Raw genomic sequence first — 27623 nt, forward strand, 5'->3', positions numbered from 1 at the left:
CGCCGCCGAGGGGACTCCGCGCCGGCCCGGTCGGCTGGGCTCCGGCCGCGCGCCCCGGTGTGCCCGCGCCTCCGCCCTGCGCCCGGGCCCGCCCGCCCCGCTCTTCTCTGCGCCCCCGGCCTCCCCTCCCGGCTCCCCGCCCCGCGCCCCCCGCGCGCTCCCGGGCTCGGCCTCCGCCTCGCCGAGCGCAGAAGGGCCGGGCCGGGGCGGCGGGCGGCGCGGACCCCGCAGCGATGAAGGGGCCCCCGGGGGCCCGCAACCCGAGAGCCCCCGGGGCTGGAGGCGCGCGCGACCCGGGCCAACAGCCTGGGGGCCCCGGGGCCGGCGCGTAGGGGCCGCCACCGCGATGGAGCGCGCCGGGGACGATCCGGACTCGCCGCCGCAGGTCAGTGCCCGCGCTGCCGCGCACAGAGCCCCTTTATGCTTCCGCATCGGTCCCCGCGCCATGTCCACCCGAGCGCGTATGCGCGCGCCCGTGTGTGTGTGTGTGTGTGTGTGTGTGTGTGTGTGTGTGTGCGCGCGCGTGTATGGCTGTGCGTGCAGTGGGGCGGCTGGAGAGCCAGCTGGGGACCCGGCCGGGGCGGAAGGCGCTGCCGCCGCCGAGGGGCTGCGAAACCAAACCTGGGCGATGCCTGCCCTCCTCGGGCCGGCGGGAAGGGGAAGCTGGTTCTCGGCAGTTTCCAACAACCGGCCGGGCTCTTAGCTCGCTGGTTCCTCCCTCCCCACCTCAGCAGGTGGTTCCCGGTGGCCGGGAGCCGGGGGCCAGCACCCGCCGCAGCGGCTCCCCAGCGTCGTCCCCAAGCTCTGAGGCTCCAGCCACTGGCAAGTTAAGTCTCTGAAGCTCTGCCGGGAGGCTGAGGGGCTGAGCGGTGCTGAGAGGACCCAGCGTCCTTAGGACGTACAGTGCAGGGGGCGGGGGAGGCACGACCAAGTTCACCACCCGCCCTCCGCCGCCGGGCTCCGGCCTGGGGTCCTAGTCCCTCCCAAGCCAGAGCCCGCAACTTCTGAGAAGGAACAGAGAGGTGAGGCAGGAGAGACTGGAGTAGGAGGCCAGGGATCTAACTGTGCCTGGGGACAGCCCAGGACCCAGCAGCTGAGGTCGGAGAGACCGCACCCACCCAGACACAGATGCATAAACAAGGCCCCAACCGGCCCCCCTGCCCCGACCTCCCCTGGCCAGGCCTAGTCTCAGCTGGGCACCCTTTGCCTGGATTCTTGTAGAAACTGGGTCTCAGGGGCTCCGGGGAGCTCTCTGCACTGGACGCTGAAGCCAGCCTTGCGGACGGCTGGTCGCCCCAGGCTGGTGGGGACAGCCCTACCTGCGTGGGTACCAGTCTGGGTGGGGTACCCATCGGGAGCTTGGGCTGTGCGACATGTACCAGTTCAAAGGACTGGGCACGGATGTCCCAGTACAGAGCCTGTGGTACCTCCAGTGTGGTTGTGTGGAAACGGGGCACAGCTGCGTAAGTTACTGGCGTCGTGGGGCGCGTGGCTTCACAGGACGGTGGCTCCAGGGTCCTCTGAGATTTGCCTTCTGTCCCTCACCACAGAGATTGAGACATTTCCTCCCAAACCTGCTTAGCTGGTGACGGCTACTGCCCGTACTGGGCCAAACGTCAAGTCCCCCCCTTCCTTTGTTTGGAACAAAGACCCTTCCCCGTGAGACCTTCAAAGAGACTATCCATTGTGCCCAGTCCATGCCCATCACCCCCAAAGTTTCTGGAGCTGCATGCACTCCCCTGTGCCCCTTTGGATGGGAGCGGGAAGGCTTGCCCCGGTTATGGAACAGGGAGGGTTGATGGATTTGTGCCCCATTCAGCACCGGCGCCGAGTGGCTTGCTGTGCACGTTTCTGTACCTGACCCGCAGATGCTGGGGGATCCCTCCTTGTTCACGCTGTTGGAGGCTCACAGGTGCTGGGTTGAGTACGTGCACAGAGGTTTCTGGACCAGCAGGCACTGACCGTCCACCTGAAGCATGGGGACAGGCAGAGACCAGGGGCTCCAGAGGAAGATGCCGGTGGGGCCTGCCCTGTCCCCGGCATCGGGCCTCTGGACGGACCTGCATTTTCCCACCGTAGTTTTGAAGGGCGAGGGGTGAGGGGCCCCGGGCGGCTGTACCTGTCTGGTCGTGGCACGGCGTATGAGGCAGGGCAGGAGCGTTGCAAGCGTGGCGGGTTCGGCAGGGTGAGCTGCCCCGAGCCAGGCTCTAGGATCAGGGAGCGTGTTGGTTCAGCTTTGGCCGGAGGAGGGCCTGAGCTGGGGTGGAGAGGCCTGAGCACTCCCCTCTGCTGAGAACTGAAGGGGGAGAGGGGCAGGGCTGGGGAAGAGAGAGAATCTGAGAGCCTGAGGCAGGCAGGGAAGCGTGCGAGAGACAGCAGACAAAGACGGAGGCACGGATGACGGGGGCCCAGGGGCACGGGTGGGCCAGCCTCGGGCCTCCTTCCAGGATGCCCCCCCCCCCGGCAGCCATCAGCCAGGGCAGGAGGCCCTCCATGGAGCAGGGGGGACGGCCTACTGAGGAGGGCTCTTCCCGAGGCTCGGATGAATGTGGGGTTCAGAGGGAGGTCCTTAGGCAGAAGGGGGACAGGCTGTGAGATCTGGGACTCTCAGGGAGACCCATCTCTTGGTGCCTGCCCCACACCCTTCCCGGCCCCGGGGTACAGTGGACTCTGGGGGATCCAGCACCTGGGGAGAAGGAAAAGGAAAACCTCCTTCCTGCACCTCCAGGCCAGAAGGCCTTTGGGGACCCTGCTGAGAGCGTGGGGTGGGGGGCAGGGAGGTAGTGCCATGCAGGGCACAGGCTTGGCCAGGCCGAGGCAGCCTCAGCCCCTCTGTGACCAGCTGGGTGGACTTCGGGAAAAGCGGAGCCCTGTAAGCCCTGGTTTCCCAAAGGCCCATAAATCCAGGAGCCTCTCCCACCAGGCTGTTTGTAGGTGAAGTGCTCGGTGGATGTTACTGTAACATCTGCATTGCGTTCACCTCCCCCCACCTTCTTCTGGGGTCTGGATGGCTCTAGAATTTGGAGTAGCAATTCTCTGGCCCACTCTGGGGCCGGTCACATTGGCCTTGTTGCCGGCTCTCCCCTCAGACTCCCACGCCTCCGGACTCTGGGGCTTGTCCAGCCCCTGCCATGCTTCTGCATCGAGACATGCTTGGTGTCTCCTTGCCGAATGGCAGCAACATGGGTCCCGTGTCTAATTGGTGGTCAGTGTGGTCACTGCACGTCTCAGACAGTGGTTGTCCCCAAAAATCCACACAACTGACGAGAACCCCAGGCCGGTGGCCTCTTGGTATCCGTGCTAGAAGCTGGCAGAGTGGGCGGAAGTCGCTCAAAAGCCCCCTTCCACACACATTCACTGAGCACCTACTGTGTTCCAGGCTCTGGGCCAGTGCTGGGGACGTAAAGCGTCAAACAATCCAAAATCAAATCAGGTTTCCGGTTTAGCTTTAGGAGGAAGGACTGTGTGGGTTGCTTTTCTTTTTTTTCCGCAGCTACAGCAAATTTACTTTTCTAATGAGGTTTAGCTTCAGCCAATATTAAAATGAATCTGTACTCCCTGAGCACACCAGCTGACAGCGGGACAGCGGCCTTCCAGCCAAGCGCCTGGCAGGGATTAGGGCTTTGCCACCGATAAGCCCAAAAGTGGGGAGTCTCAGTCTGGACCTCCAAGAGTTGGCTGGATTGGCGATGAGCCTTGCCTGCAGTATTAGAGCTGTCAGCAGGGTTTCTCCTGCCCTGCAGGTAGAAGACGTGAGCCGTTATTATTGCTTCATGAGGAGGGGGGAGGGAAGCAGGGGGAGCAGAGACCAGAGGGCAGGGCTGTGGGTATTAGGAGGGGACCCGGTCTGCGGGTCCTTGCTGACCCCCATGCAAGCCTGGGCGCATGCGGTCACCTCCCCCTCACTCCTCTCCCGTCTTGCTTCCTTCTGCGTGAAGTAGTTGAACAATCTGTCCTCGGAGGCCATGAGTGTCTTTAGGCTCAGGACTCTGGGCTGTTCATTTAACCAGCGCTCAGAAGCCTTAGAGCCCAACACTGGACGTGGGGCGGCTGCTCTCCCTCCCTGGTGGCATCCCGCAGCCACACCAGCCACATTTCAAGAGCACAGTAGCACACGTGTCCTGTGGCCACCATACTGGATGGCGTGGGTGCACGTAGGATGTGCCCAGCGTCCCCAAGTTCTCCTGGCAAGTGTTGTTCCGGGCTCTACACAGCTGGTTTAGTGAGGCGCTGAGAGCGTGGGCTGCTGGACTCACACCCCGGCTCTGCCACGCACAGCCGTGTGGCTTGGGCCATCGCCTAACCTCTCTGTGCCCCTCATGTCTTGTCTCTAAGCAGGGATAACAGGATGTTTGTGAGGCAGGAATGAGGATTACAGTTAATCATGTTACTCACTTAGAACGTGAGGAGTGCTTTGCTTAGCAATTTTTTTTTATTACTCATTTAGTTAAGATTTCACCTAACAGACACTTAGGGAACAGCCTACTTGGTGCCAGGCGTGCCGAGGGGCCCAGCGTGTGGCCTTGCTTCCGTCTCCCAGCCACTCTGAGTCTCGGTTTCCTCCCCTGTGATGGGGGCGTGGCCGGCTAATAAGCCCTGCACCTCTCTCCGGGGACAGAAAATGAGGTGGGGTGTGTGTCTGCCTTTGCAGATGAACACTGCCAGATCCCCAGGGAAGCAGACGCACCTCCCACCAAAGAGCATTTCCTTAGCCCCCGTGTGTTCAAGGTAAAAGGAGCAAATGGGGTTCCGGCCTCCGCCAGCATCTCGGTGGGGACGTGAGGTCTCTGCCTGGGCTCCCAGCCCTGGACCTAAGGTCCAGCGGAGCGAGAGGGGCCCTGGGCCAGACGGGATTAGCGGTCAGCTGGCTGAGCCCGGTTCCAGGCCCAGCTGTGTCGGCCGCTCTCTGGGTGACAGAATCTCAGGAGCCTCTATCTCCTCATCTGAAATGAAAGGAGCATGAAGCATGTGAACATTTCCCACCGCGATTACGCCGCTTCCCTTGGTAAGCTCTCCATGACGGACGCCCCAGGAGCAGGAGGCAGGAGTGGGGAGCCCACCAGCCGAGAAGGCAAAGGGAAGAGGGAACGGATCTGGGAGCAGGAATTCGCATCCGCAGCCATGGACTAGCGCTGAGGCCAGCAGACGGCCTGGCCTGGGATTAGGATTCTGTGGCTGTAGGTGCTTCCTTCTTTCTGCAGATAAGGAAGCCGGTGCCCAGGGAGGGTCCACTCCTGTTTCAGGTCACACAGCACTTTGGTGCCTTGTCCCAGACTGTGACCTGAGTCTCCCAATGCCCACCCCTCCCTCTCTCAGGTCCCCTGTGGACAGAGACAGGCAGGACAGAGACAGGCAGCAGGACCACAGGAGCAGCCCCCCAGGCTCGGGGTAAGAGGCCCACCCTGAGAGCCGGGCTCCTTTCCCCCACCAGCCGGCACAGGCCTTCGCTCTCCTCCCATGATAGCTGGCCCAGGAGGACCCAGCTAAACTATCCTGACAGGGCCCCAGGGAAGGTCAGCTGGTTCAGGCCACAGGCAACGCATTAAAAATACACTGGAAACCTTGATTAAACCCGTGAATCATCAGCCTGCGTGGTATGTGCTTGCACACTCTGACCAGAGGGGCGAGGTCAGCCTGGAAATCCTCAGGCTGGGTGAGCCATCGGGGCCCTCGCTGGCTCGAGACCGGTTCTGGGGGCTCCCAGCTCCACTCAGCCCAATCCCGAAGCCCTGGGTCCCCATTAGCTGTTTGGGGTCCCCCGGGCGGCCTCTGCAGCCTGAGGAAATCCAGGCTCGTCCTCAGCCCCCTCCCCCGTCACTGACCCGATGCCCTTGGAGGTCAGAGTGGACTTGGGGTGTCAGGCCGCATCCCTGGAGGCCCAGTTACTGGAAGGTGCGGCCAGTGGAGTGGCCACACCAGGCCTCCGGGGAAGCCCTCCCCGCACAGCACGGAGCAGAAGGACGGACCGGCTCACAGCGGGGCTGCCCGTTGGGCCCCGGGCCCGCTCTGCTCCCAGGCGGCTCTGCTTGGGTTGCCGTACTGCCTCTGAGCAGGTGCTTTTCTTTTTCCCTCAGAAAGCTTCTGAACTAAAGCCGAAGCATTACTCACCTAACTCATCACCTGCCGATATTAACTTCCTCTCCCTCCTGTAAATCTCCCTCCGAGAACCAGCATTCCAGCCTCCACCCCTCCCCACACCCAAGGCTGGAGACCCAGCAGGCTGCCTTGCGTGTGCGTGCCTGTGTGTTCCAGCGTGTGCATGCCTGCATGCGTGTGAGTGCACGTGTGTGTGTGTGTGCATTCCATCCTCCGGCCACGTCTTGCTCACTCCTAGCAGCTCATCTGGAACCCCTGGGGTTGCGTCCCCCAGGCGTGCCCTGTGCATGTTTCCTCACGGTAACGCTCCCAAGTGACAGCCAGCAGGAGGGCCACGCACTGGGACCACACACAGGTGCCCACCCAGCCCCGCTGCAAGGAAAGCCCTCTTATGCCCCCCTGGTGTCTGGATGGGTCATTGCTGACCCATCTAACCAGAACTTCTGGTTGACAGATTCGTTTCTGTAGTTAAAAAAAAAAAAACAACACGTAAAGTAAAATGAAAATGTACCATCTTAACCGCTTTTAAGTGCTTACTGGCATTAAGTACGTTCGCGGTGTCATGCCACCATCCATCTCCATCTTGCAAAGCTGGTTTAGTGAGGCGCTGAGAGCGTGGGCTGCTGGACTCACATCCTGGCTCTGCCACGCACAGCTGTGTGGCTTGGGCCATCGCCTAACCTCTCTGTGCCCCTCATGTCTTGTCTCTAAGCAGGGATAACTGCTTAAAGAACTTTTTCATCTTGCAAACTGGAAACTCTGTACCCTTTCAACCCCCCGCCGCCAGCCCTGACAGCCACCCTTCTGCTTTCTGTCCCTGTGAGTCTGACCACTTACCCACCTCTGTAAGTGGGTCACATGGGCTTAGCCGGGCTGCGCCTGCCCCTCCCTGAGTGCAGCGTCCTCCAGGGTCATCACGTCGGAGCAGGGGTCAGGGCTTCGTCCTCGCTCGGGCTGGATCGCACCGTGTGGATGTGTTTTGTCTGCCTGGTCATCAGGCTGGCGGGTCACTTGATGCCAGACTGTGGGGCAGAAGTGGTCAACAGTGGTGTCTCCCCACTGCCCTTCCCTCCGGGAGGCTGCAGACGCCTCTGTGCTCTGAGTACCAGGTGCCATGAGGAGCAGGGAGGATGGAGCCCTGCTTTCCCCCGCCTGTCCAGTACTAAACGCGTGTCCCTAGAGCCCAGCCCTCATGACCGTCCCCAGGAGGGTGTTCCTGGCCAGCCCAGAGGTGGGGCAGGAGCCCGGCCAGGGAAGAGCATGCCAGGCAGAGGCACCAGGTGGGGTCGCCTGCCCTGCTCCCTCCAGAACCCCACCCGGGACCCTTCCTCGCAGAGCCTGTCCCTGGGCCGGGAGCCCTGCTCACCCAGGAGCCCTGTGTGCAGGGCCAGCCCCTCTGCACGCAGCTCCGCGGTGCTCAGCCCCGTCTCAGCCGTCGTGCTGCCCTGCTGCTGGCTGTATAGTGCATGGCCTGTAAAACAGACAGAGTGTCGGCGGGATCTACCGTCTGGGGGCCGAGCTTAGGGACCCTCCATCCGTCATGCCTCTCAGGGGGAGCACGTGCTGCCCACTCGGGCTCACAGGCCTTCTTGGGCTGGACCCCCTGCACCTCCTGCAACACTTTCCCTGAACTGTCTCTCATCAGGCAGTGGGAGCAGCTGACACGCAGGGGTGGGGGGACGAGGGACCCGGCAGGAGTAACAGGAAACAGAGGTGGTGAGAGCAGCTTTCCGGGAGCCCTCACCTGCTTCCAGGGGGAAAGGGCATGAAACGGGCAGCTCGGGGTCGATGGTCCCACACCGCCAAGCTCAGCCCAAAGGAGGAGAACCGCAGCTCTGACAGCTCTGGAGACAGGAGGAGAGACGGGGGACCCCTGACCTTCCGAAATCCCCGGTCCTGCCTTGGGTGCGAATCTTGGAGGTTGGGCAGGGACACAGGACTAATGCGGGGGGACAGGAAGGTGTCCCAACACCAGGGCAGGCCCAGCTCAGTTTCCAAATGTGTAAAAGAGGAACAGAAAAGTGGTGCCCACCCAGGGAGCTGCGTGAGCCCACGGCAGGCAGCCCGCGGCCAGGAGCCCGGACATCCCGCTCATCACACCGCCGCGGAGCCCACGCCCCATGGACCACCCTCCTCAGCACAGCCTTGTCCTTGGGAGGGAGGAATCTGCTAGAAGAACTGCCCAGAGGCCGGTCAGTGCTGACCCGGGGGGAGCTGAGGTGCCCTGGCTTCCCTTTCTCTTCCAGACACTTGGACTCGGCTGGATTCAAACAACATGGTTGCTGCTATAATTTCTATTACAGTTGACGTCGCCCAGCATTCGTGGTGCTCCCTGTGGGCCAGGCGCCGTGATAGTGTTTTCCATGGACGCCTCATTTGATCGCAGAGTGGCCTGGTAAGAGTCGCCGAGAAGGGACTCAGTCGCAGGGACACTGGTGCAGCCCCTGCTCCGTGTCTGGCCCAGGCCTGGGGTGGATCCAGAGGAGTCCGTGGCTTGGGGGCTGCGGACAGACACGAAAACCGACAAGCTCTCGCAGGATGCGGGCTGGCCGTTCGCTGTGTGGACGCTGAATGCTCAGGCCTGGGAAAGCTTGCGAAGGGGGAGGGATATGGCCGGAGGCGCAGAGCTCCAGGTGGTCTCCCCCGGTCAGCACCCCACCCCAAACTGCTCGCCATCAGCACCAGAGGAAATGGAGGCTGCACAGCCCGGGGGCAGGGGACGGTGCAGTGGGGACAGACTGCCTTCGGCCGCTCACACCCCTCCAGGGCATCCGAATCCCAGCCTCGCCCACGGCCCTGCACAGCCGTCCTGGCCCAGCCGGGCATCACACCCTCAGTTCCAGGGCCAGAACCTCCAGGTTACCCAGCCTGCTTAGTTCTGGTCCCCTGGCCTTGCTGAGACCACATGCCCTGCTCACTGGCCAGCCAGGGTCCCCAGGACCTGTGCCAGGCTCCACGCTGTGGACCGTCCTTGCAGCCAGCACTCCATACCCCCCAGGCAGTGCAGCCCTGGGCCCTTCTCAGCCTCCCTGGGCCTCCCCAGTGGAGGGGGGTCAAGGAGACCCGGTTGCACCACCCCAGCTCCCGGAGCCCAGGGTGCAAGGGCCCCACCGTCTTCTGAGCTCTGGTGTCCTCAGCCTCGGCAGGGAGCGCACCGCTCCCACCCATGCTGGCGGCCGGTCAGGAGGGGAGGCCCGCCCAGCCGCCCGGTGGCTCTTGCCGCCCTGGTCCACTAGAAGCTGTTGGCTTTGCTCGTCCGGTGCGCCAGCCCCGCCGTCTGTCTCGTATCAGAATCTGCGGAGCCCTCGGCTCCTGCCCCCACAGGCACTGGCCTGATCCGGTGGGTGTCACTGTGTCCCAAGCTGCCCCACCCCTCACATGATGCTGGGCGACGCAGCAAGCTGGGCGCTGGCGGGAAAGGTTGGCGTGTTCAGTCCAGGGCGTTTGCTGTGACCGTGTTGGAATCGGGCGGGGCCTCGGCCTGTGCCAGGGCGGCCTACCTGCCGGTGCTGCTTAGCTGTGGCACGGGAGGACGGGGGGCAGGCCGGGGGGCAGGGAGACGGTCCCAGGAGCCGCGAGTGGAGCCCTCTGCTCCCCGGGATCGTGCTGCGGGCACAAAGAAGCCCACCTGGGTCAGCTCGAGAGCTCATCTTTGGCTGACTGGAGACCCACGCGTGGGCCCACAGATACGTGTGCACTCATTCAGATAGGGTGCTGGCCACGAGCACACATGCATGCACACGTGTGTGAAGCCGTGAACGGGCAGCCCTGTGACGTCACCCAGAGAGGGTGGCCCCGTGGAGCTCGCAGCATGGACTCGGCCCCAGCCACACTCCTGAGTGAAACTACAAGTTCCACGTCCAGGAGGAGGGAGAGCAGGTGCCGCGGCCGCTGCCGTCGGGCCAGTCGGGTGGAGTCAAGCGGGCAGGGGGTGGGGGCACAGTGACGAAGCTGGTACTCGGGGCTCCACAGGGCAAGGACCCCGTGGCAGCCAGCGGGCCCAGGGACACACAGGCCCCCACGCTGGGCCATGGCAGAGGCCTGGCAAAGGGGGCAGCGGGGGTCAGAGGCCACAGGGAGGAAGGACATGAGGGGATGCTGGCCGTGAGGGCCGGGCTGGCTTGCTTTTTGGGTCTCTGGACTCGGCCTTGGGGCTGGCCCAGACCTCGGGGTGGGAGGGGAGTTACCGTCCGATGGACCAAGGCAGGTCTGCCAGTGTCCAGAGCTCTCACGAGCGCTGCAGGGAGGGAAGGCGCCGGGCTGGACGTGGGGTCAGGGACGGTGGTGGTAGGAGATGGAAGGGAAGCAGAGAGGATGCAGTTAGTGGGGGGTGAGGCAGCACAGCCGAGCGCCTCAGATGCCACGGAGGGGGACTCAGGAGGTCTTGGGGAGGGCACGTCAGGGGGGCGGGCCAGGCAGTGAGGTGGGCTGTGCAGACAGATCTCGATGGGAGGCCGTGGAGGAAAGAGCAGGCCTGGACCAGCATCCGGGCACGGCCCGGCGGATGCGGGGAGCAGTGGGAACGGCCCGGGGTTTCTGTGCTGGCCGCCGAGACGAGGAGGAAGATGGAGCTGCTCTGGGAGGAAGACGACGGTGGGGTCTCTTTTGTGTTTAAGGTGTCCATGGAACATTCCAGACACAGAACAGCTCCAGGCTGGAGGAGGAGACTGAGACCAGAGCGGGCAGGGGGAGGGGGAGGCCACGGGGAGCTCCTCGGGTGTGCCGGCTGCGTGGCCAGACGGGAGCTGGGGTCGGGAAGTGACCTGGCCTCCCTGCTGTGCTGGACAGGCCCTAAGGTGTCCCCGTGACCTCTGACGCCCGCTGTCCACGCCTTCAGTGTGGACACGCCTGTGACCAGGAGAACGTGGTCAAGGTGATGGGCTGTCCCTCCTGCGGTCTCACAGTGTCCTGGAGGACGCGTCCCGGCGGCAGACTTGCCCCGGGTGCCCTCCCTGCTGTCCCAGGGCGTGGGTGACCATGTTGGCCGAGGACACGGGGCAGGGAGCCGAGGGCAGTGCCGCCCACGGTCCTGTGACTTTGGGGCAGTGGCCTCTGCCGCCCCCCAACCCCGGGCGTGGAAGCAAGCGCGCCTGTTCAGCCCTCCAGGAGCCCCTGCGCAGGGGACCCCGCACATCGGCTGGGCTCCTGACCCACGGAAGGTGGAGATGGAAGAGAACTGGGTGGTTAGAGCTGTAAGCACGTGACCACAGGTCGGCCGCGGGAGAACACAGGGGTGCTTGTCTTGGGGACAGTGACGTTCTCTTAAAAGCTGGCGTGGTTGCCAAAAGGGGGCAGGGACAGAGATACAGGGAGGAAGGGGGAAGAGGGGGTCGGGGAGGCAGCTCCTGCCAAGACCAAGCCTCCCCCAAGCCGAGGGCCAGAAGCTGGACTCCATGCAGGGGCCGCTCCCCAGTCCACAGATGGCAGAGCCGGGCCTGCCCTCACTGCCCCCCCACCACCAGGGGAGGACCGCGGCCGTGCCACTCTCTGCCCGCCTGCCCAGGGCTCCCGTCAGCACCTCGCTGCTGGGTGCCCTCCCCGCCCAGCCCTGCACGGCCACCCCAAGACCCTCTGCGTGGTGGCTCTTCACAGGGGGCGTTCGGCCCAGCCGGCCACTGTCAGATGGTGCAGTTCTCCATCCGGTCTGTGTCCCTCTGGTCGCTGTCCCCACCTTGAGCCAAGCCGCGGGTCACCCGTGTGCTCCGGGCCCAGCCCAGAGCAGCAGCAGGAAACCCCCGAGGTGAAGCCCTCCTGCAGGGAGGCTGTGGGACGAGTGGACGCCCTTCTGCCCAAAGACCACGCCACTGATTTGGGAACTCCAGTAAACCCACAGGTGCTGATAGCTTGTTCCATTCAAATTCCTGCAGTGATGCAGGGGGGACCATGCAGATCAGACCCCCATTTTCACTCTTTACTAAGAATCCAAACCTGATCCCAAGGCTATATCTGAAAAACCAAGAAAGAAAACGAGGGAGCCACCTCAGACAGACGACCGATGAGCTGTGTTTCCTGACTCTCGGGCGAAAGAAACCCACAGCTGTTCTGCCCGAGCCGAGCCGACGTCCTTCTGCCCCAGCGGGGCCTGGCCTCCTGGCGAGAACCCCTCCTTCTCAGCCCCCACCGTGAAAGCCCGCTGGGGAGCCCCTTCCTGGGGTGGCCCTAGGGGGGCCGGCCTGCAGGCAGGGGGCATTGTGCATGGGGCACCTGGATGTGAGCAGCTCCGCTGACTCCAGGACCTTGGGCCCTTCCAAGCCTCGGTTTCCTCGCGTGTACAATGGGTATGAAACCTCCCTGCCTGCCCCACAGGCTGCTGTGGAGATAATGGACCGGCTTTATGAAGAAATGAATCCCACCTGCCCAGGGCAGGGCTGTGAGCTGCAGGGCCAACCCTGAGCCCTCCTGGGCATCACCCTCCTCGTGGGTGGAAGGAGCTGTGGACCCCTCTGTGTCCAGTCCCCTGCGGGTGGTGGGGACAGGAGCAGGAAGTGGACAGAGATGGTGGGTGGAGAGGCCCCCGTGTCCTGCCCCCTCCCCCGTGGAGCCGGTGTGGGTGCAGTGGCCAGGGAGGAGAGGCCTGGGGCCAGTTAATGGAGTGTGGATTGACTGGACAGGAGCTGATTAGCTCTGGCATCTGGCTTGTCCTGAGCAGCAGCCGCAGGATCAATACTAATCCCTTGATCCCATTAGGGCCCCTGCAGTTCTCGGGGACGGCGTCCAGCCTCCCTCCCGGGCACTGTCTGGGGCTGGAGGGTAGAACTGGAGCCCTAACTGCACCCGCCTGCTGTCTGCTGTTAACCCCTCCCCGTGTCCTGCTTCCTGCAGCCCCTGGCACCCCCGCCCGTCCTCTCACACCACCACCCGGCCCCCCATAACCCGGGCCCTGACATCTGCTCGGCCCCAGCGGGACTCAGGCTCCCGGTGTTGGGCCCGTTTCTTTCCTCCCGGGCACGGCAGTGCTCTCCTCACCACCTCTCCTCCAGTGACTCAGGACTGATGTCCTCAGGGGGCTGGGGGTCCCCTCTGGCGGTCAGTGATCCAAGTGTCCATAATGTTGGTTCCCAGCCTGTTTGCAACAGTTTCTGCTTGTTCTCATCATCACGGAATATGACATAAACCAAGAAACACGAGCTGGAAAGAAAGAAATGTGTCGTTCCTAGGAAAACTAAGCTGAATGCTCTCAGAAGATTCCGTGAGGCGAGTCTAGGGAAAATGTTCTCCAAATGAGGTGAAGATTGGTGGGAAACAACAATTCTAAAGGATGCGGCGCAGGTTCCTCACCGAGTGTCCCAAGGTCTTGGATCACTTCCGAGAAGTCGTCGCTGAGGCCAAAGGCGGTGTGCCCAGCGGGGCAACTCCCAGAGGGTGGCGAACTCCCAGGACAGGCCTCAGCCCTGCTTCCCAAGCGGGCAGTGCCACGCTGGCCAGTGAAGAGCGTGTGGTCGGGGACAGGACCGCTGATCGTGCAGTTGTCGGGACACGTGCAGTGTCCGCATCACCTCGAAGGACTCTTCACCCCGCGGCCTCCTGTGACCGCCACCATCCCGGGCTTATGGGCACCACGGCTCCTATCCTGCTCCAGGGGCGAGGGCTGGAGTGGTCTGTGTGAAACTGACCTCCGCCACACACATGCACACGCTATCTCCGGAGCACCTCCCTGAGGGATGGGACGGAGCCGTGTGAAGCCCCTTTCCCTGCTGCCGTGTGGTCCAGGGAATCCAGAAGGGCCTTGCCCACCACCGATGCTGAACTAATATTTGCTGAATGGAATTAAACCAGCCTCCTCCGCAGGTACTGGGACGCGGGTGAGGTTTTCGTCTGAATCCTGCAGCTCAGGAGGCAGCCTATCCATGCATTTGGAATCGTCCAGCCTGGAAGCCAACCTTGCCCTGGCCCTGCCTCCCCAGGCCCAGCCTCTCCTGTCCAGCCTGCCCGGCTACAGCCCAGCCTTGGACACATCGGAGCCCCCCATCTGGGTCCCAGACACCCCCTGGTTCTCACAACCCATGACACCCTAAAACCCATAGGCAAATTCCTATAACTAGGTCTCCCCAGATGTGGCCAGTCTCCAGGGCTGCTTGGCCCATGAATCAGCTGTTACACTGGCCTCTTGCTTTGACTTTGGCCTTGAATGCCACCCGACCCCGTTTTCCTGCCAGAGCCCTGTCTTAACTTCAAGGTGCTAAAATGGCAGAACTGAAACTTCATAAGAACCTCCCAGTCCAGCCCTGTGTGTGGAGATGAGGGTGGAGGCCGAGGAGGACAAGCAGGGGCCCCAGGGGCAGCAGCCAGAGCACTGTCCCGCCCCCTCACGTCCCCTGTGCCGTCCCATGGGCCTCACACGCCCCTCGGCGCAGCCTTGTCTGTGTCCAGCCGAGGCCCCCCGTCTGCACTTGCTGAGGGGCTGGGCGGCGGGGGCCAGTCACGGACATGAACTGCGGTGGCTGGTGGGGAGTCCTGGCCTCGGCGGACACCGGGCCCCACCCTCGCTGTCGCCGGCAGGACCTCGCTTCAAGCACCGCAGTCTCCCTGCCGCACCCCTCCTCCTGGCTCCGGGTGCGGCCGAGCCCCTCCTCCATCTTTGCACTGACTCCTCTGCCCGTGGCCACCGAGGGCCCAGGGCGGCCCTGGGTCTGCGGCTGCTTGAGCCTGGACCAGAGGCAGGCTGCCCGCCACCCCTCCAGGGCCAGGCGGGAAAAGTGGGCCGAGGCCAGTGGTCATCCTTGCAGCCCCGTCTCACACTTGGGCCTCTGGGTCTGGGGTAGCTTCCGCTGCTCCCAGCCCAGGTCCCCCCAGGCCTCTGCTCCCTGACGCCCAAGCCCAGGCCCCATTTCCCTCAGACCCGCCCCCTGCTGGCCAGCTAGTGCTCTCCAAGGCTGGGGGCTCCCCCTGCTCTGCTTCATAACCGCCTGGTAATTCGCTCCCTGATTTTGCTGCTATGCTTATAATAGCCTCCATTAAAGTTATGGGGTTTGCAAGCCGTAATGGCTTCCAGAGTAATTAATGCACAACTGGGTTTATGGCTAAGTTTATTTTTAGAGCTTTTCTGCCCGCCCCACCCCCTTCCTTTCATAGAAGTTTTGACCAGATAGAGCGGATGGGATCAGAGCCTCCCTCCAAGGCCCTGGCGTCCACGGCCCCCCTTCCTCTCCTGGTACCCCTCCTGCTCCCCCCAGGGGGGTGCTGGGCCCTGCAGGGGGCCTCCCGGAAGGGGCTCTGGGGCCTGACCCTCCTTCCCGAGCTCCTGACGCAGCTCAGACCCAAAGGGCCCGGATTCAGGTCTGGCCCCACTGCATGCCGACGGTGACTTGGACAAGATGCGGACCCTCACGGCCTCTGCAAACTCCAGGTGGAAGGGGTCGAGGGCAGCGCCTGCGGCCCAGGCGTTGGGAAGACTGAACGTGGAGTGTCAAGTGCATCTCTGGCCCCACAAATGCTCCCCACCAGCTGTTCTTTGCTCAAACTGCAGCCCGGGCGGCCGAGGGAGGGGCAGGTGCCGGAGGCTGGAGGCTGCCCCAGCGCAGCTGCCTGAGTGCCAGGGCAGGCCAGCTCCCCATGGCTTCCCCGCCGGAACCAGAGCCTCCCCAAGACCAGGATGCCTGGAAAAGCTCCAAGGCGATCACAGGACCAGAGGAGACCTCCCAGCCAGCCCTACTGGAAGCGCCTCTGACCCCCATCACGTGGCCTGAGACAGCCCCGCCAAACCGAGGCCCCAGCTCAGCCCTTCGCAGCCCTACCTGTGGCCTTGGAGCAGGGAAGGGGCTGGGCGGGGATGTAGCACGAGCTCACGCAGCACAGGAGACGCAGACAGGCATCCTGGGTGGGACTCTGGGCTCCCACCTGCTCGGGCCACGACAAGGAGTGTGGAGGAGACAGCTCGCACCCCAGGATCATTCCCTGCTCTGTGCCTGCACCGTTTAACGCCGGTGGCAGGGGGGCAGGCCGTGCACCATCTGACTCCAAGGAGGCTGTGGAGCCAGGGGTGGCAGGGGCAGCGGGGCCACCCCGGGAGACCGCAGTGCCTGTCACTGGAAGACAACACGGTTCTTGCACCAGGCGTGGGGACTGCTGGCAGAGAGAGGACCAGGCAAGGAGGAGGACGCACTGCCTCCAAAACGGGAGCCCAGATCCTGCTCAGCCCTGGCTCTCAGCTCTGCGGGAGACGAATGTGCGTCTGCGGGGGGCTGGGTGGGCAGCGAGCGGCCTCGGGGGCTCGGTGTGCCGGTGCTGGGCACTGGGGTGGCCCACACACTGGGACAGGCCAGGGCCGCCCATGGCTGTCCTCCCTCACGCCTCCCCCTGTGGACCCCAGCTGCATCTTGCACGGCACTCAGCTCAGAAGTGAGGAGGAAGGTGAACGTTGGGATGTGACAGTTTCCATGGCGGTCCGGAGGCTGAGCGCCTGTCTCCTGGCATGTGGGCAGCCGGGCCAGAGGGGAACTCTACCCACAGGGCACCTCTCCTGGAGCTCCCGGAGCCCCTGCTGCTGCCATTTGAGTGCCATCTCCCCGGGACGTGGCAGCCCCACCGGGAGCACGTCTCCTGGCTGACGCCCAGCTGCAGCGCCCGGCCTCCGCCCTACCTCCGCGGGGGCTTCGCAAGAATAGATCGTGTCCGGGTCCACTCCTTAATCCAGGCTGTGAAATAACCACCTGGGCACAAGCCTGCGACCATCACAGCTGCTGACTCGTTCCGAGCGCTTGCTGTGTCCATCTGGTGCCAGCCCACGGGCTCCACGGGTGTTAACGCATTTAATTCCCAGAAGCCTTGGGAAGTAGATGCTGAAGGCGCCCATTTCATAGATGAGAAAACTGAGGCACAGAAGTGAGTTGGGGTTAAACCCAGGCAGGTGTGTCTGAACCCTGAGTGGACAGCACCCACCGCCACCTGTGAGGACAGAGGCTGGCCGCACCCCACGGACTGGCAGAAGCCAGGTTCCACCCTGAAAACACGATGCTGTGCATCCCGAGCCGGCCAGCGGGGACCTGTTCTGCCCAGGTCTCTGGCCGCCACCTTTGCTCTCTCTTGCAGGTGTCCACCCCGCAGGGTTCCTGACCCACCTCAGAAGGCAGCACCCACCAGACTCCGGTAGGGCCGGACTCCGCAGACCTGCTTCGGCAATGGGTGGGTTGTGAGCGTGGTCAGGCCTGCTGGCCAGCATTCAGCTTCCCGCTGCCCCGTGCCTGGCCCACCCGGCCCATTCCTGTTCTTTTCTCCCCTGTGCTCGCCGCCGTCCGCTGCCGTCGCTCAGGTAACGAGGAGCTGTGGGCCCAGCCAGCCTTGGAGATGCCGAAGAGACGGGACATCCTTGCGATTTTCCTCATCGTGCTGCCTTGGACGCTGCTGGTCACCGTGTGGCACCAGAGCACCATCGCGCCCCTGCTCACCGCACACAAGGGTGAGCCCCCGCCCGGCCCCACCTGCCGGGCTTTGCTGATGGGGTGACCACAGCCAGGGCTTCTGGAGTCCTGACTCTCACCCGCTCGGTAGCTGGGGAACCGAGGACGAGCCAGGCTGATGACCGTACCCCCGTGGGCGGGGGGGTCTCGGCCCGTTTGGGGCTCTGATGATGCCACACATACAGGCACAGACTCACGGGGCAACTCTGCACCTGTTCCCAGGACGTGCACCCGGGAGGGCTCAGGGGTGGGTGGCCAGGATTCCCGGCCTGCGTTGTTTAAAACCTTTCAGGGCGAGTGTGTTGTTCGCTCCTCTCTTCCTGATCAGGAAGCCCTGATCCAGTGCCACCTGCTGAAAATAGGCTGGACAGAGGCAAGTCCCCTGGAGCCGGGTTAGAACTGGCTTCATCTGGCTCCCAGCCCAGAGCTTTTCCCTCTCACACCAGGGCCCCCTATGCCCCAAACCCGTACACGTGCGCATCCCCCCGCGCCTGCCCCTCACGGCCAGTCTCCAGTCCCACACTCCCCCCCTCTCTGTTCGATCCCTTCTCCCATGGGAGCCCGGGGAGCCTGATGAAACACAGAGGTGCCCAGGCACGTCCCAGGGAGAAAGCTGACAGGACTGGGGTGGGTGGGGGGATGCTAGGAATCGATGATTCGGGTGCAGGCAGGGCCAAGAGCCACAGTCTGAAGCTGGGCTGCTCCACAGTTACACATTGGGGCCTGCTCAGCCCCAGTGGGTCCTGAGGCTTCCGTGAGGAAGGGCCAGGCTGGAGATGGCTAAGTGCCCACTGCCTGCGGGGGCACCTGGAGCTGTCCTCCTCCCAATCCAGCACCTCTCCTTGGTGCTTACTTTTGTTTTTTGTTTTTTTTTTTTTGTGGCCATGCTGCTGGGCCTGTGGGATCTTAGTTCCCCGACCAGGGATTGAACCCGGGGCCTGGCAGTGAAAGTGCGAGCCCTAACCCCTGGACCGCCAGGGAAGTCCCTGGCGCTTATCATTTTAGAGTTGTCACCCAACAGCACATCACTACATTTACCACATGTAAAGGGACATAATACCACGTGGCTTCCATTCTTGGCAGGGCTCTGGGGTCAGAGACACCAGGCTGCTTCGCTCAGCACTGCCCTTCCTGCCTGAGGACAGGGAACTGGCATCCACTCTCCCCAGAGCAGCCAAGACAGACAGAACGAAGGCAGCAGCAAAGGAAGTTAGGGAGGCCTTAGGACCCAAAGGCGGCAGAAGCCCTGACCCAGCCCTGTCATAGGCGCGGAGAATGTACCAGGGCACAGACCCACCGGCGGGGGGGGGGGGACTCTCAGTGTCCTTCCCGGGCCTTGGTTTCCAAAACTTTACTCACGGCAGGATAAACTAAACTTTACTTATACCCTGGTCAGAAGCTGCTCTCCTCAAGCTTGTTGTCTTTCACAGTCTGACCCAAAACTCCTCCTGCAAGTGCTCTTGGCTACCTGCATCTGCGCTAGTCTCCCGACCCTGCACCCACGGCCCAGGCGCAGGCTCCCACTACCACTGTGTGTCTCGTTGTCGGTGTCTGGTTGGCCTTTGGGAGCTCCCTGAGAGGCGGGAGCACGTGTGTCCCCGCCCCTCGGTGCCCAGCGTCCAACCCCACGCCAGCACCCGGGCTAACAAGAACCATGGGAAGGAGGGAGGGGGCGGCAGCTGGCTGGACCCCACTTCACCCCCTGCAGGTAACCACTCACGCCATCCTTTCCATAGTTGCAAGAAGCCATGAGGAACAGGGCCGCTTACCAGGGATGGGGAGCCTCGGGGCAGAGTTACGAGCCCTTTAACACATGCAACTCGATAAAGGAGATGCAGGTATTGGCTCCATTTTGCAGTTTCTAAAACTGAGGCACCAGAAGCCAAGCACCCTGCTCACGGCCGTATGGTTAGTACAGAGTGGCACAGGGTCTGAGCCCAGGCACTCAGATCCCTAGGTCAGTCCTCTGACGCTTGCCACCTCCTGCTGAGATGGTGTGAGAGCAGTGAGGGGCCCACAGCCTTTCAAACAGGAAGACACACCTCAGAGAGAAGGGACTCTTTAAGAAAAAGCATACCCGTGGGGGCTTCCCTGGTGGCGCAGTGGTTACGAATCCGCCTGCCAATGCAGGGGACATGGGTTCGAGCCCTGGTCCGGGAAGATCCCACATGCCGCGGAGCAACTAAGCCCGTGCGCCACAACCACTGAGCCTGCGCTCTAGAGCCCGCGAGCCACAACCACTGAGCCCACATGCCACAACTAGTGAAGCCTGAGCACCCTAGAGCCCATGCTATGCAACAAGAGAAGCCACCACAATGAGAAGCCCACGCACCACAATGAAGAGTAGCCCCCGCTCACTGCAACTAGAGAAAGCCCGCGCCCAGCAACAAAGACCCAACGCAGCCTAAATAAATAAATTTTTTAAAGTAAAAATTTTTTTAAAAAGATATGAATCAACACCATTTAAAAAAAAAAAAAAAAAAAGAATACCCATAGGCTGATTTCCCCTCATGAGAGGACTGCTGGCTTTGCCCATGGGGAGAATGTCCAGGATGCAAGAGAGAGCTTGGTCATTAGAGCCGCCCCAGCGGGCGCAGGGTGCCTTCCGGAGAGAGGGGCTCTCATCCCTGTGAGTGTGTCACAGAGGCCAGGCCTCTGCCAGGTTTCACACACGCCTCTCCTGGGGTCCTTGGGGACACATGGGCACACATGGCTGGGTGTGGGGCAGGTAGGGTTCCAGGTGGCTGAAAGAGTGTGACCGGAAAGTGCAGATTAGGAGACAGACACCAAACCCCAGAAGAGCTGAGATGGGTCTCCACCCTCTGCCCCTTTGCACAAATGTGAGAATAAAGTCAGCGACGACAGGCACAGGGTTCAGAATTATCTTGCCAGCTATGGGCAACACCCTAGAAGAAAATGCAGTAGTTAAGTATCAGATACTCTGCACCAAGATTCAGTAAGCCCCGCTTGACTCCAGGGTTTGTGAAAAATCGGGGCGAGGTAACCGCAGACTCCCGGGTCCACGGTGTGCTGTAGCCACGACAGCACTAACGCTGCCCTCCGGCATGGGAGGCAGTGCCCGGGGCTCTGCAGCCCCAGCCGGTGCGAGGCAGTGCAGTCAGCTCTGGCCAGGTGTGAAGGGTATAGGGTGGTAAGGAGAGGACACTTTGTCACATAAAACCCGAACCGCGGATGCAATCTTGGAATTTGGCCAGTTGCCGTCAAATAGCTACAGAGCTGTCAAATGCGAGAAGGAGGGAGAGGTTATTTCTGTGTCATCTCGGGAGTCACAACTAGCAGAACCCAGGGGAGGATGTCAGGCAAGCAGCCTTGACCGCCAACTTCAGCCCACAGGGCCCCAGGCAGGGATGCGCTGACGTTCCCGCGGGTGGAGCAGAGGAGAGCTGCATGGGGCGGGGGGGGGCCGAGGTACTTGCTGCGGAGCTGCCCACACCGCCCCCCCTCCAACCCGCAGATGACGGCAGCGATCCCCGACGCGAGGCGCCACCCGGCGTGGACCCCAGGGAGTACTGCATGTCCGACCGCGACATCGTGGAGGTGGTGCGCACCGAGTACGTGTACACGCGGCCCCCGCCCTGGTCCGACACGCTGCCCACCATCCACGTGGTGACGCCCACCTACAGCCGCCCAGTACAGAAGGCTGAGCTGACGCGCTTGGCCAACACACTGCTGCACGTGCCCAACCTGCACTGGCTGGTGGTGGAGGACGCACCGCGCCGCACGCCGCTGACCGCGCGCCTCCTGCGCGACACCGGCCTCAACTACACGCACCTGCACGTGGAGACGCCGCGCAACTACAAGCTGCGCGGGGACGCGCGCGACCCGCGCATCCCGCGGGGCACCATGCAGCGCAACCTGGCCCTGCGCTGGCTGCGTGAGACCTTCCCGCGCAACTCCAGCCAGCCCGGCGTCGTGTACTTCGCGGACGACGACAACACCTACAGCTTGGAGGTTTTCGAGGAGGTGCGCGATTCGTGGACGTATATGGGGCCCGGGGAGGGTGCGGACCCGGCGCGGCCTTCAGCCCCGGCTGGCGAAGGGGGAGGAGATCGGCCTTGGCCGCAGCCCTGGCTTCCGGGCACTGTCTGCGTGAGGGCTTCCAGTGGGGGGACAGGGAAAGGGGGTTCCTTGTCGACTCTCTGAGTGTCCTCCGGGTCTGGGAGTCACGACAGTGTGGGGGGAAGGGAAGGAGTCATTTCAGACTCTAAATTGGGGAGACAGAAGTTTTGCAGCAAAGGACAAAGAGGGAAGGTCACGTGACAAGGCGAGTATCAGCTGGTTGGAGGGGTGGCCTTGCCCACAGCCCAGGCGTGCTCCTCCGAAGATGCCCACCCCGAGCAGCCCGGGTGCCCCGACTCCCATCCCCGCCCAGGCGCCCTGACCCTTCTCCTTCTGTAGATGCGCAGCACCAGGCGGGTGTCCGTGTGGCCCGTAGCCTTCGTCGGCGGCCTTCGGTACGAGGCCCCGAGGGTCAATGGGGCCGGGAAGGTGGTCGGCTGGAAGACTGTGTTCGACCCCCACCGGCCGTTTGCAATAGACATGGCGGGGTTTGCGGTCAACCTGCGGCTCATTCTGCAGCGAAGCCAGGCCTACTTCAAGCTCCGCGGCGTGAAGGGAGGCTACCAGGAAAGCAGCCTCCTGCGAGAACTTGTCACCCTTGGTGACCTGGAGCCCAAGGCGGCCAACTGCACCAAGGTAAGCCCCTCAGCAGAGCTGACAGCTGCAATGCAAGCTTTCTCCAGCCCACAAAGCCCTCCCTCTAGATCAGGGAAAAGGAAATAGGGCCCCAGACAGCCTCCCAAGACGGCAGCTTATCGCCCTTCAGGAGCCACGGTGATGGCAGGTGGGGGAGCAGGGAGGGGCGACTGGCGAGACAGAGCCCAGGACTGAATCCCTCCCTCACATCGAAGCAGCTGGGCTCCACGACCCTCCTGCCAGACACACCTCCATGTGTGCACACACATGCACAGACACGGGCACACACATACATATGCATGTGCACGCATACACACATGCATGCATGGAACATACATGGGTGTGCGTATGCACAACACAGGCACACGTACACATATGTTCATGCATGCACACACACACATACACACACGCTGCTTCAAGTTTGGACTTCTCCAGCCAGGGTCTGGCTGTCACTTAGCTGAGCTGAAGGTCCCAGAACTCTCTCTCCCTCTGGACCCATCAAGAAATGCAGGGGAGGATGAGAAGCAAGAGGAAACCTTGAGACCTGTTTGTCTCTTTTCTGTAGCTGTAGACTTTCTGTTTCCAACAGATATTTTGAATGCAGCCTATGTACAAAAAGCAAGAATGAGGGCGTAGGTAGAAATAAAGAACAATGGAGAAAATCTTGCTGGAACAAGGGCAGAAGGAGAGGGGGCAGGGGTGGGAGGGCGAGGTCAGGGGCCTGCCCCATGTGGTCTCACGTCTCTGAACACACAGATCCTGGTCTGGCACACACGGACTGAGAAGCCGGTGCTGGTGAACGAGGGGAAAAAAGGCTTCACTGACCCCATGGTGGAGATCTGAGCCCCAGGACACAGGTAGGGGGATGCAGGCAGGTGACGCACTGGGCGGGCCACCCAAGCTTGGATGCAGAGTAAATCTGCCAAGACTTTTCTCTTAGTCTTTAATCGTGAAGGTCAGAGCAAATGCCCCGTGGAGTAGAGGAGGCATAGCTGAAGTCGACAGGAGCCAGCCTCCCCCCGTGGCTGGGTGGTTCTTCCACCAGCTGCTTGGAAGGCCTCACCTTCCAGGCACCGCCTGGTGACAGCTCCCTGTCATCACCACTGTTATCCTGGCCACCAGCCGGTCCCCTTATGAGGCGCTGCTGTGTGGACCCGCCCAGGCTCTGTCTCCTGCAGGTGCCTCCTCCGTCCTGGTGAAAGCGTGGACCGAGGAGCCTCGCCTGACTCCCAAGCTACCACTTTCCTCGGTTTGACTGTTCTTTCTGTAGGCCTCAGTTTCTTCATCTGCAGAATGGGTTGTTGAGGCACCAGGAACAGTCTGGCACATAATAAGTCCTGCCTAAGTGTTGCTATTTTTATTTGTTTGATTCTTTTTGGCCAAGCCACGCAGCATGCAGGATCTTAGTTCTCCAACCAGGGATCGAACCTATGCCCCCTGCAGTGGAAGCGCAGAGTCCTAACCACTGGACCTCCGGAGAAGTCCCTTTATTTGGTTAAAACCCTGTATTGCTGTAGGTCACAGGCTCCATCTGTGTTTTAGAGGCAAAGGAATGAGGTGGAGTAAAGCTGAAGTGAATTGTGCCAGGTGATTGGCAAAGCCAGGAATTTTCTATGAGCTTCTCTGTGATCTCATCAGAGGTGGGAGCTCAGACAGTGGGACACACCTCTGTCCTCTGGCCTTGGAGTCAGGCTGAAGCCTCTGTATCACCTGGGCAATGGCCCTGCCCACAGGGGACCGCAGGGGGTCTGCTTATCTTGTCCCCTGAACTTAGAAAATCACCTCAGTCGCTGCCACTGAGACTGTGTCGGGACAGAGCATCACTCCCTGCCCCTCCCGCTCCCGGCCTCTCAGTGGGACCCGGGGGTGGGTTCTGCGGAGCCCCTGGGTGACGCTTCAGGGGCCCAGGATCCAGCGGCTCCCTCACGCCTCCCCCATTCTTCTCCCCGTCACAGGAGCCCCCTTCTCAGACCTGCTCCTGGCCACCTGTGCTCCCCACGCGGGTGGTCCCTCCGAGGCGGACTCCTGTGGAATCGCCGTCACCCTCCTTTCTACTCTGGGGCCTTCAGAGAGACCAGCCTGATGCCAGGACAAAGGACGGAGACCCTAAAGCACAGAAACCCCAGACCTGTTGTTCTGTTCCATCTGCCCTGGCAGGGCCGGCCGGGGCAGACACCATGGGCCCCAAGCCCGGGAGTGATGCCAGGCTGGGAGGGGGCGAAAGACCCCAGCAGTCCAGCAGAGGGCTCCCCAGCTCCCCCTCGAGGCCCCACGACCACACAGGACACCTGGCCAGGGACTGCGAAAGACGGCAAGCAGCCCCCACCCCCGGCATCAGGAACGAGCTGCTCCGAGGAGATGCAGCCCCTCCGGCCGGCTTTCTTCTGGCTCCTGCTTGCGGAGCGTAAGGCTGTCTGTGCTCCCGGCAGGCAGCCAGCCCTGTGTGCGGGGAGTCAGGCTGCCAGAGGGCTGCTCTCCCCATACCTCAACCTCGTGGAGGGAGCAGAGCGCCCTCCCCGGCTCTTGTCCCAGCGCAAGGAAGGAGGTGGGCCCTCCACCCAGCACAGGGTATAGACCACACGGCACCTCCCCAACGCCCACTGGGCTCCGGGCCCCTCGCCTGGGCTGGGACTGGGGAAGCAGGAGCCCCCAACCCAGAGCCATGAGAACCACAGGCCTCAGGGGCTCGAGGGAGCAGGTGGGCCAGGAGGAGAGAGGAGGGGCCCGGGCGGTCCCAGGGCTCCTCCCTGCCCCTGGCTGGGGGACTCTGGATTAGCAGAGGGGTTTAAGGAAGGGGGCAGAGATGATCTGGACCCCGAGGGCAGGATACCTGAGCACACACTGCTTTGGAAATCATGCGATTTACACACCGAGTGGGAAGTAAAACCTCCCTTCTCCCTAAACTGGGGGCGCGAAGAGCAAGCCGGCCTCATGTCCGGCCGCCCAGCCGCCCCAGACAAGGAACCGTGTACGGCCCTCAGCCAGGAGGAGAGGTGCCTGTCTCCCTGGCTTCCCGACGGGGCCGGCCCTCCGCCGGTCTCCACTCACACTCCTGAGCGTTGGAAGCACAATTTTCCTCCCCTGTGGAGGCAGAGGAAGGGCCTGAGCCCGCTGAACAGGTGTTTACTTTTAACCGCTAATAGCCCCTACTCCACTTAGACTCATGGGATGGGTCTGCGGGCCATGGAGAGCCCACTCCTGGGTGCATGGGTGGGTGGGCAGTGGGCCGCAGCCCAGCGACCTAACATTCACGGAGTATCGGCTGCCTGTTTTTGAAGTGGATTTAACTCCTCAGCATAGTCACGAAACCTTCGAGGGAGGGCTCATGTCCCTGAGGGCCCTGAGCCACCTGCAGGACGTCCCACACCCATGGTTGCCTGAGAACCACCTGGGAACCACCTGGGTGGCAGGGGAAGGGAGGGTGGGCGAGGGCGGGCACCGTCGAGCGAGTGAACTCATGCAGGGCACCACTCTGCCTCACTCGCCGGAACCAGCCCCAAACGCAGGGGCGGCTTGGCTGGGCTCGGGCCGCCTTGGCCCGGAACCCAGGGCTCGTTTCAGGAAACTTGGTAACGACAACATGGTCTCCTCTTTTCTTTGGCAGATGGTGTTTCTATTGTTTTCACCTAATACCCTCTCTTAGCTGCACGTGTGTTTATTTATAATTACAACCCGATGGACTGCAGCTTTCGCCTTCACTGGGAATGAGTTTGCTATGAATCAGAACTGGGTCCATGGCTAGTTTGTTTTCCAAACGCAGTGTGTTCCCTGCTCCCCCCTGTACAGGAGTGGGGTGGGGGCCGGAGGACAGAGACGGGGAAGGTGGAGCCCCCAAGCTGCACTATCGGATCTGTTTTAATTTAACTGTATTTAATTTGTTTTGAAATTAAAAGTCAAATACGGTTTTTAACAGTCTTAATCCTCCTCAGCCCTGTCTTAGTTTTCCTCATTCATTTAACCGTCCAACCTGTACTATCAGGTGCCTTGGGGGGACACGCCTCGTTCCTGGCACAGCACAGGGCCGTGGAAGCCAGAGCTCTGCCTGCCCAGGGCTGCCTTCTCCGGAGAGGACACAGATGCTCGGGGCCACGGTGCTCCGACAACCGTCATCAGTTCCAAGGTGACGGATGAGGCAAGCGGGGCGGAGTGCAGCTGGGGAGGTGCTGGCATCCCACCTGGGCCGTCAGAAAGGCCCCCCTGGCCAGGTGTCCTCCGAGCCGACGTGCAGAGAACTGGGTCCAGGAAAGAGAAGCTCCCCCCGCGGGAGAGCGCTTAGCTAACAGGCCACTGAGGACAGCTCACTGGGGGTGGGGGGTGGGTCACACGTGGGAGCAGGGGGCACGGACACTCTGCTCCAGAACCAGGGTGAAGCTTGCAGCTAGGGAGTGTAACAGGCTGTCGGAGGGTTTGCAGCAGAGGACGGACCCAGTCTAACCGGCCTTTTAGAAGAAGCACTCGCTTCCTGTATTGCCAACAAACAGGACACGGGCAGGTGGCCCGAGACAACGGTGAGTCGGACGAGGCGCAGCCCTGATGAGAGGGCAGCGGGCGGGCTCTGGACACGGGTCAGGAATTTGCTGATGGGCTGGACGTGAGGTGCAAGTACAGCCACGAGTTCCCAAGACAGAACAGAACTGTGTCCACTGCTCCGGGCAGACTGCAGGGGCCAACGTGACAGTAAGTTTGGGGTCATGTGCTTGTTACACTCACAGGAGAGGTGAGTGGACAGTGGTGCCTGGAGCCCCGACGGGGATGAACGTGGGAGAGAACGAGTGTGGAGACTGCTGTCAAGGCCCGTGGGCGAGGCCTCCACACCGAGTGAGGGCAGAGGCGGCCTGGGAGCAGCCTGAGATGCCCAGCACCTGGAGGCCGGGGTGACGAGGAGGGCATTGCCTGCCAAGGTGCTTGGACAGGAAGCTGGGGTCACTGGGCAGGCAGGTTGGCCCAGGGACCTCACCCAGGAAGGGCCGCACGTCTGCGAGCAGGTGGGTGCGGAAAAGCAATGCCAGGGGACTCTTCATCACATAGACGGCGTCACCCTGAGTCTTCCAAACCCAAGCTCCGTGCACACTCCCCGGCGGAAGCCCCCCACGCGCTTCATGGGACGCGGCATAAGTCAGGCAGGGTGGCTCAGCGCCCAGGCTGGCCCCGTCCACAGAGCCCGCTCTCACCGCCCAGCCCCGGGCTCCCCGTTCAAGGCGGCACAGGAAGAGCTGGTGAGTTTGGACGAGATCAGGGACTGGGACCCCCAGCCATGGTCCACCAAGTTCACTTCAATAAGCTCCACTTCTCTGCCCCCAGCGGGACCCTTGGGCCCAGCCCCCTGTGACCGTCTGCCCTTGACCCGGCTCCACTCTTTGGGCCCAGGGGCTGCGCACCACTGCCCCCGTGCAGACCCCTCCTGAGCCAAGCACG

At 62.4% G+C, this 27623-nt stretch overlaps 1 protein-coding gene across 3 annotated transcripts; it reads left to right on the top strand.

Moving 5' to 3' along the window:
• On the top strand, window positions 1-26127 carry B3GAT1 (beta-1,3-glucuronyltransferase 1). Of its 3 annotated transcripts, none has more exons than XM_060017621.2 (8): window positions 1-385; window positions 8343-8491; window positions 17125-17181; window positions 17345-17491; window positions 20968-21476; window positions 21912-22208; window positions 22965-23065; window positions 24164-26127. In XM_060017621.2, the coding sequence occupies exons 4-7, from the start codon at window positions 17380-17382 to the stop codon at window positions 23049-23051; spliced, it is 1005 nt and encodes a 334-aa protein (XP_059873604.1). In that variant the 5' UTR covers window positions 1-385; window positions 8343-8491; window positions 17125-17181; window positions 17345-17379; the 3' UTR covers window positions 23052-23065; window positions 24164-26127. The 3 variants fall into 3 exon arrangements, with proteins under 3 accessions (XP_059873604.1, XP_059873605.1, XP_059873603.1); XM_060017620.2 differs by having other exon boundaries at window positions 2-385; window positions 17125-17217; XM_060017622.2 differs by lacking the exon at window positions 8343-8491.
• The last annotated feature ends 1496 nt before the right edge of the window (window positions 26128-27623 follow it).

Source organism: Delphinus delphis, chromosome 8 (assembly GCF_949987515.2).
Source record: "Delphinus delphis chromosome 8, mDelDel1.2, whole genome shotgun sequence".
Classification (NCBI taxonomy): domain Eukaryota; kingdom Metazoa; phylum Chordata; class Mammalia; order Artiodactyla; family Delphinidae; genus Delphinus; species Delphinus delphis.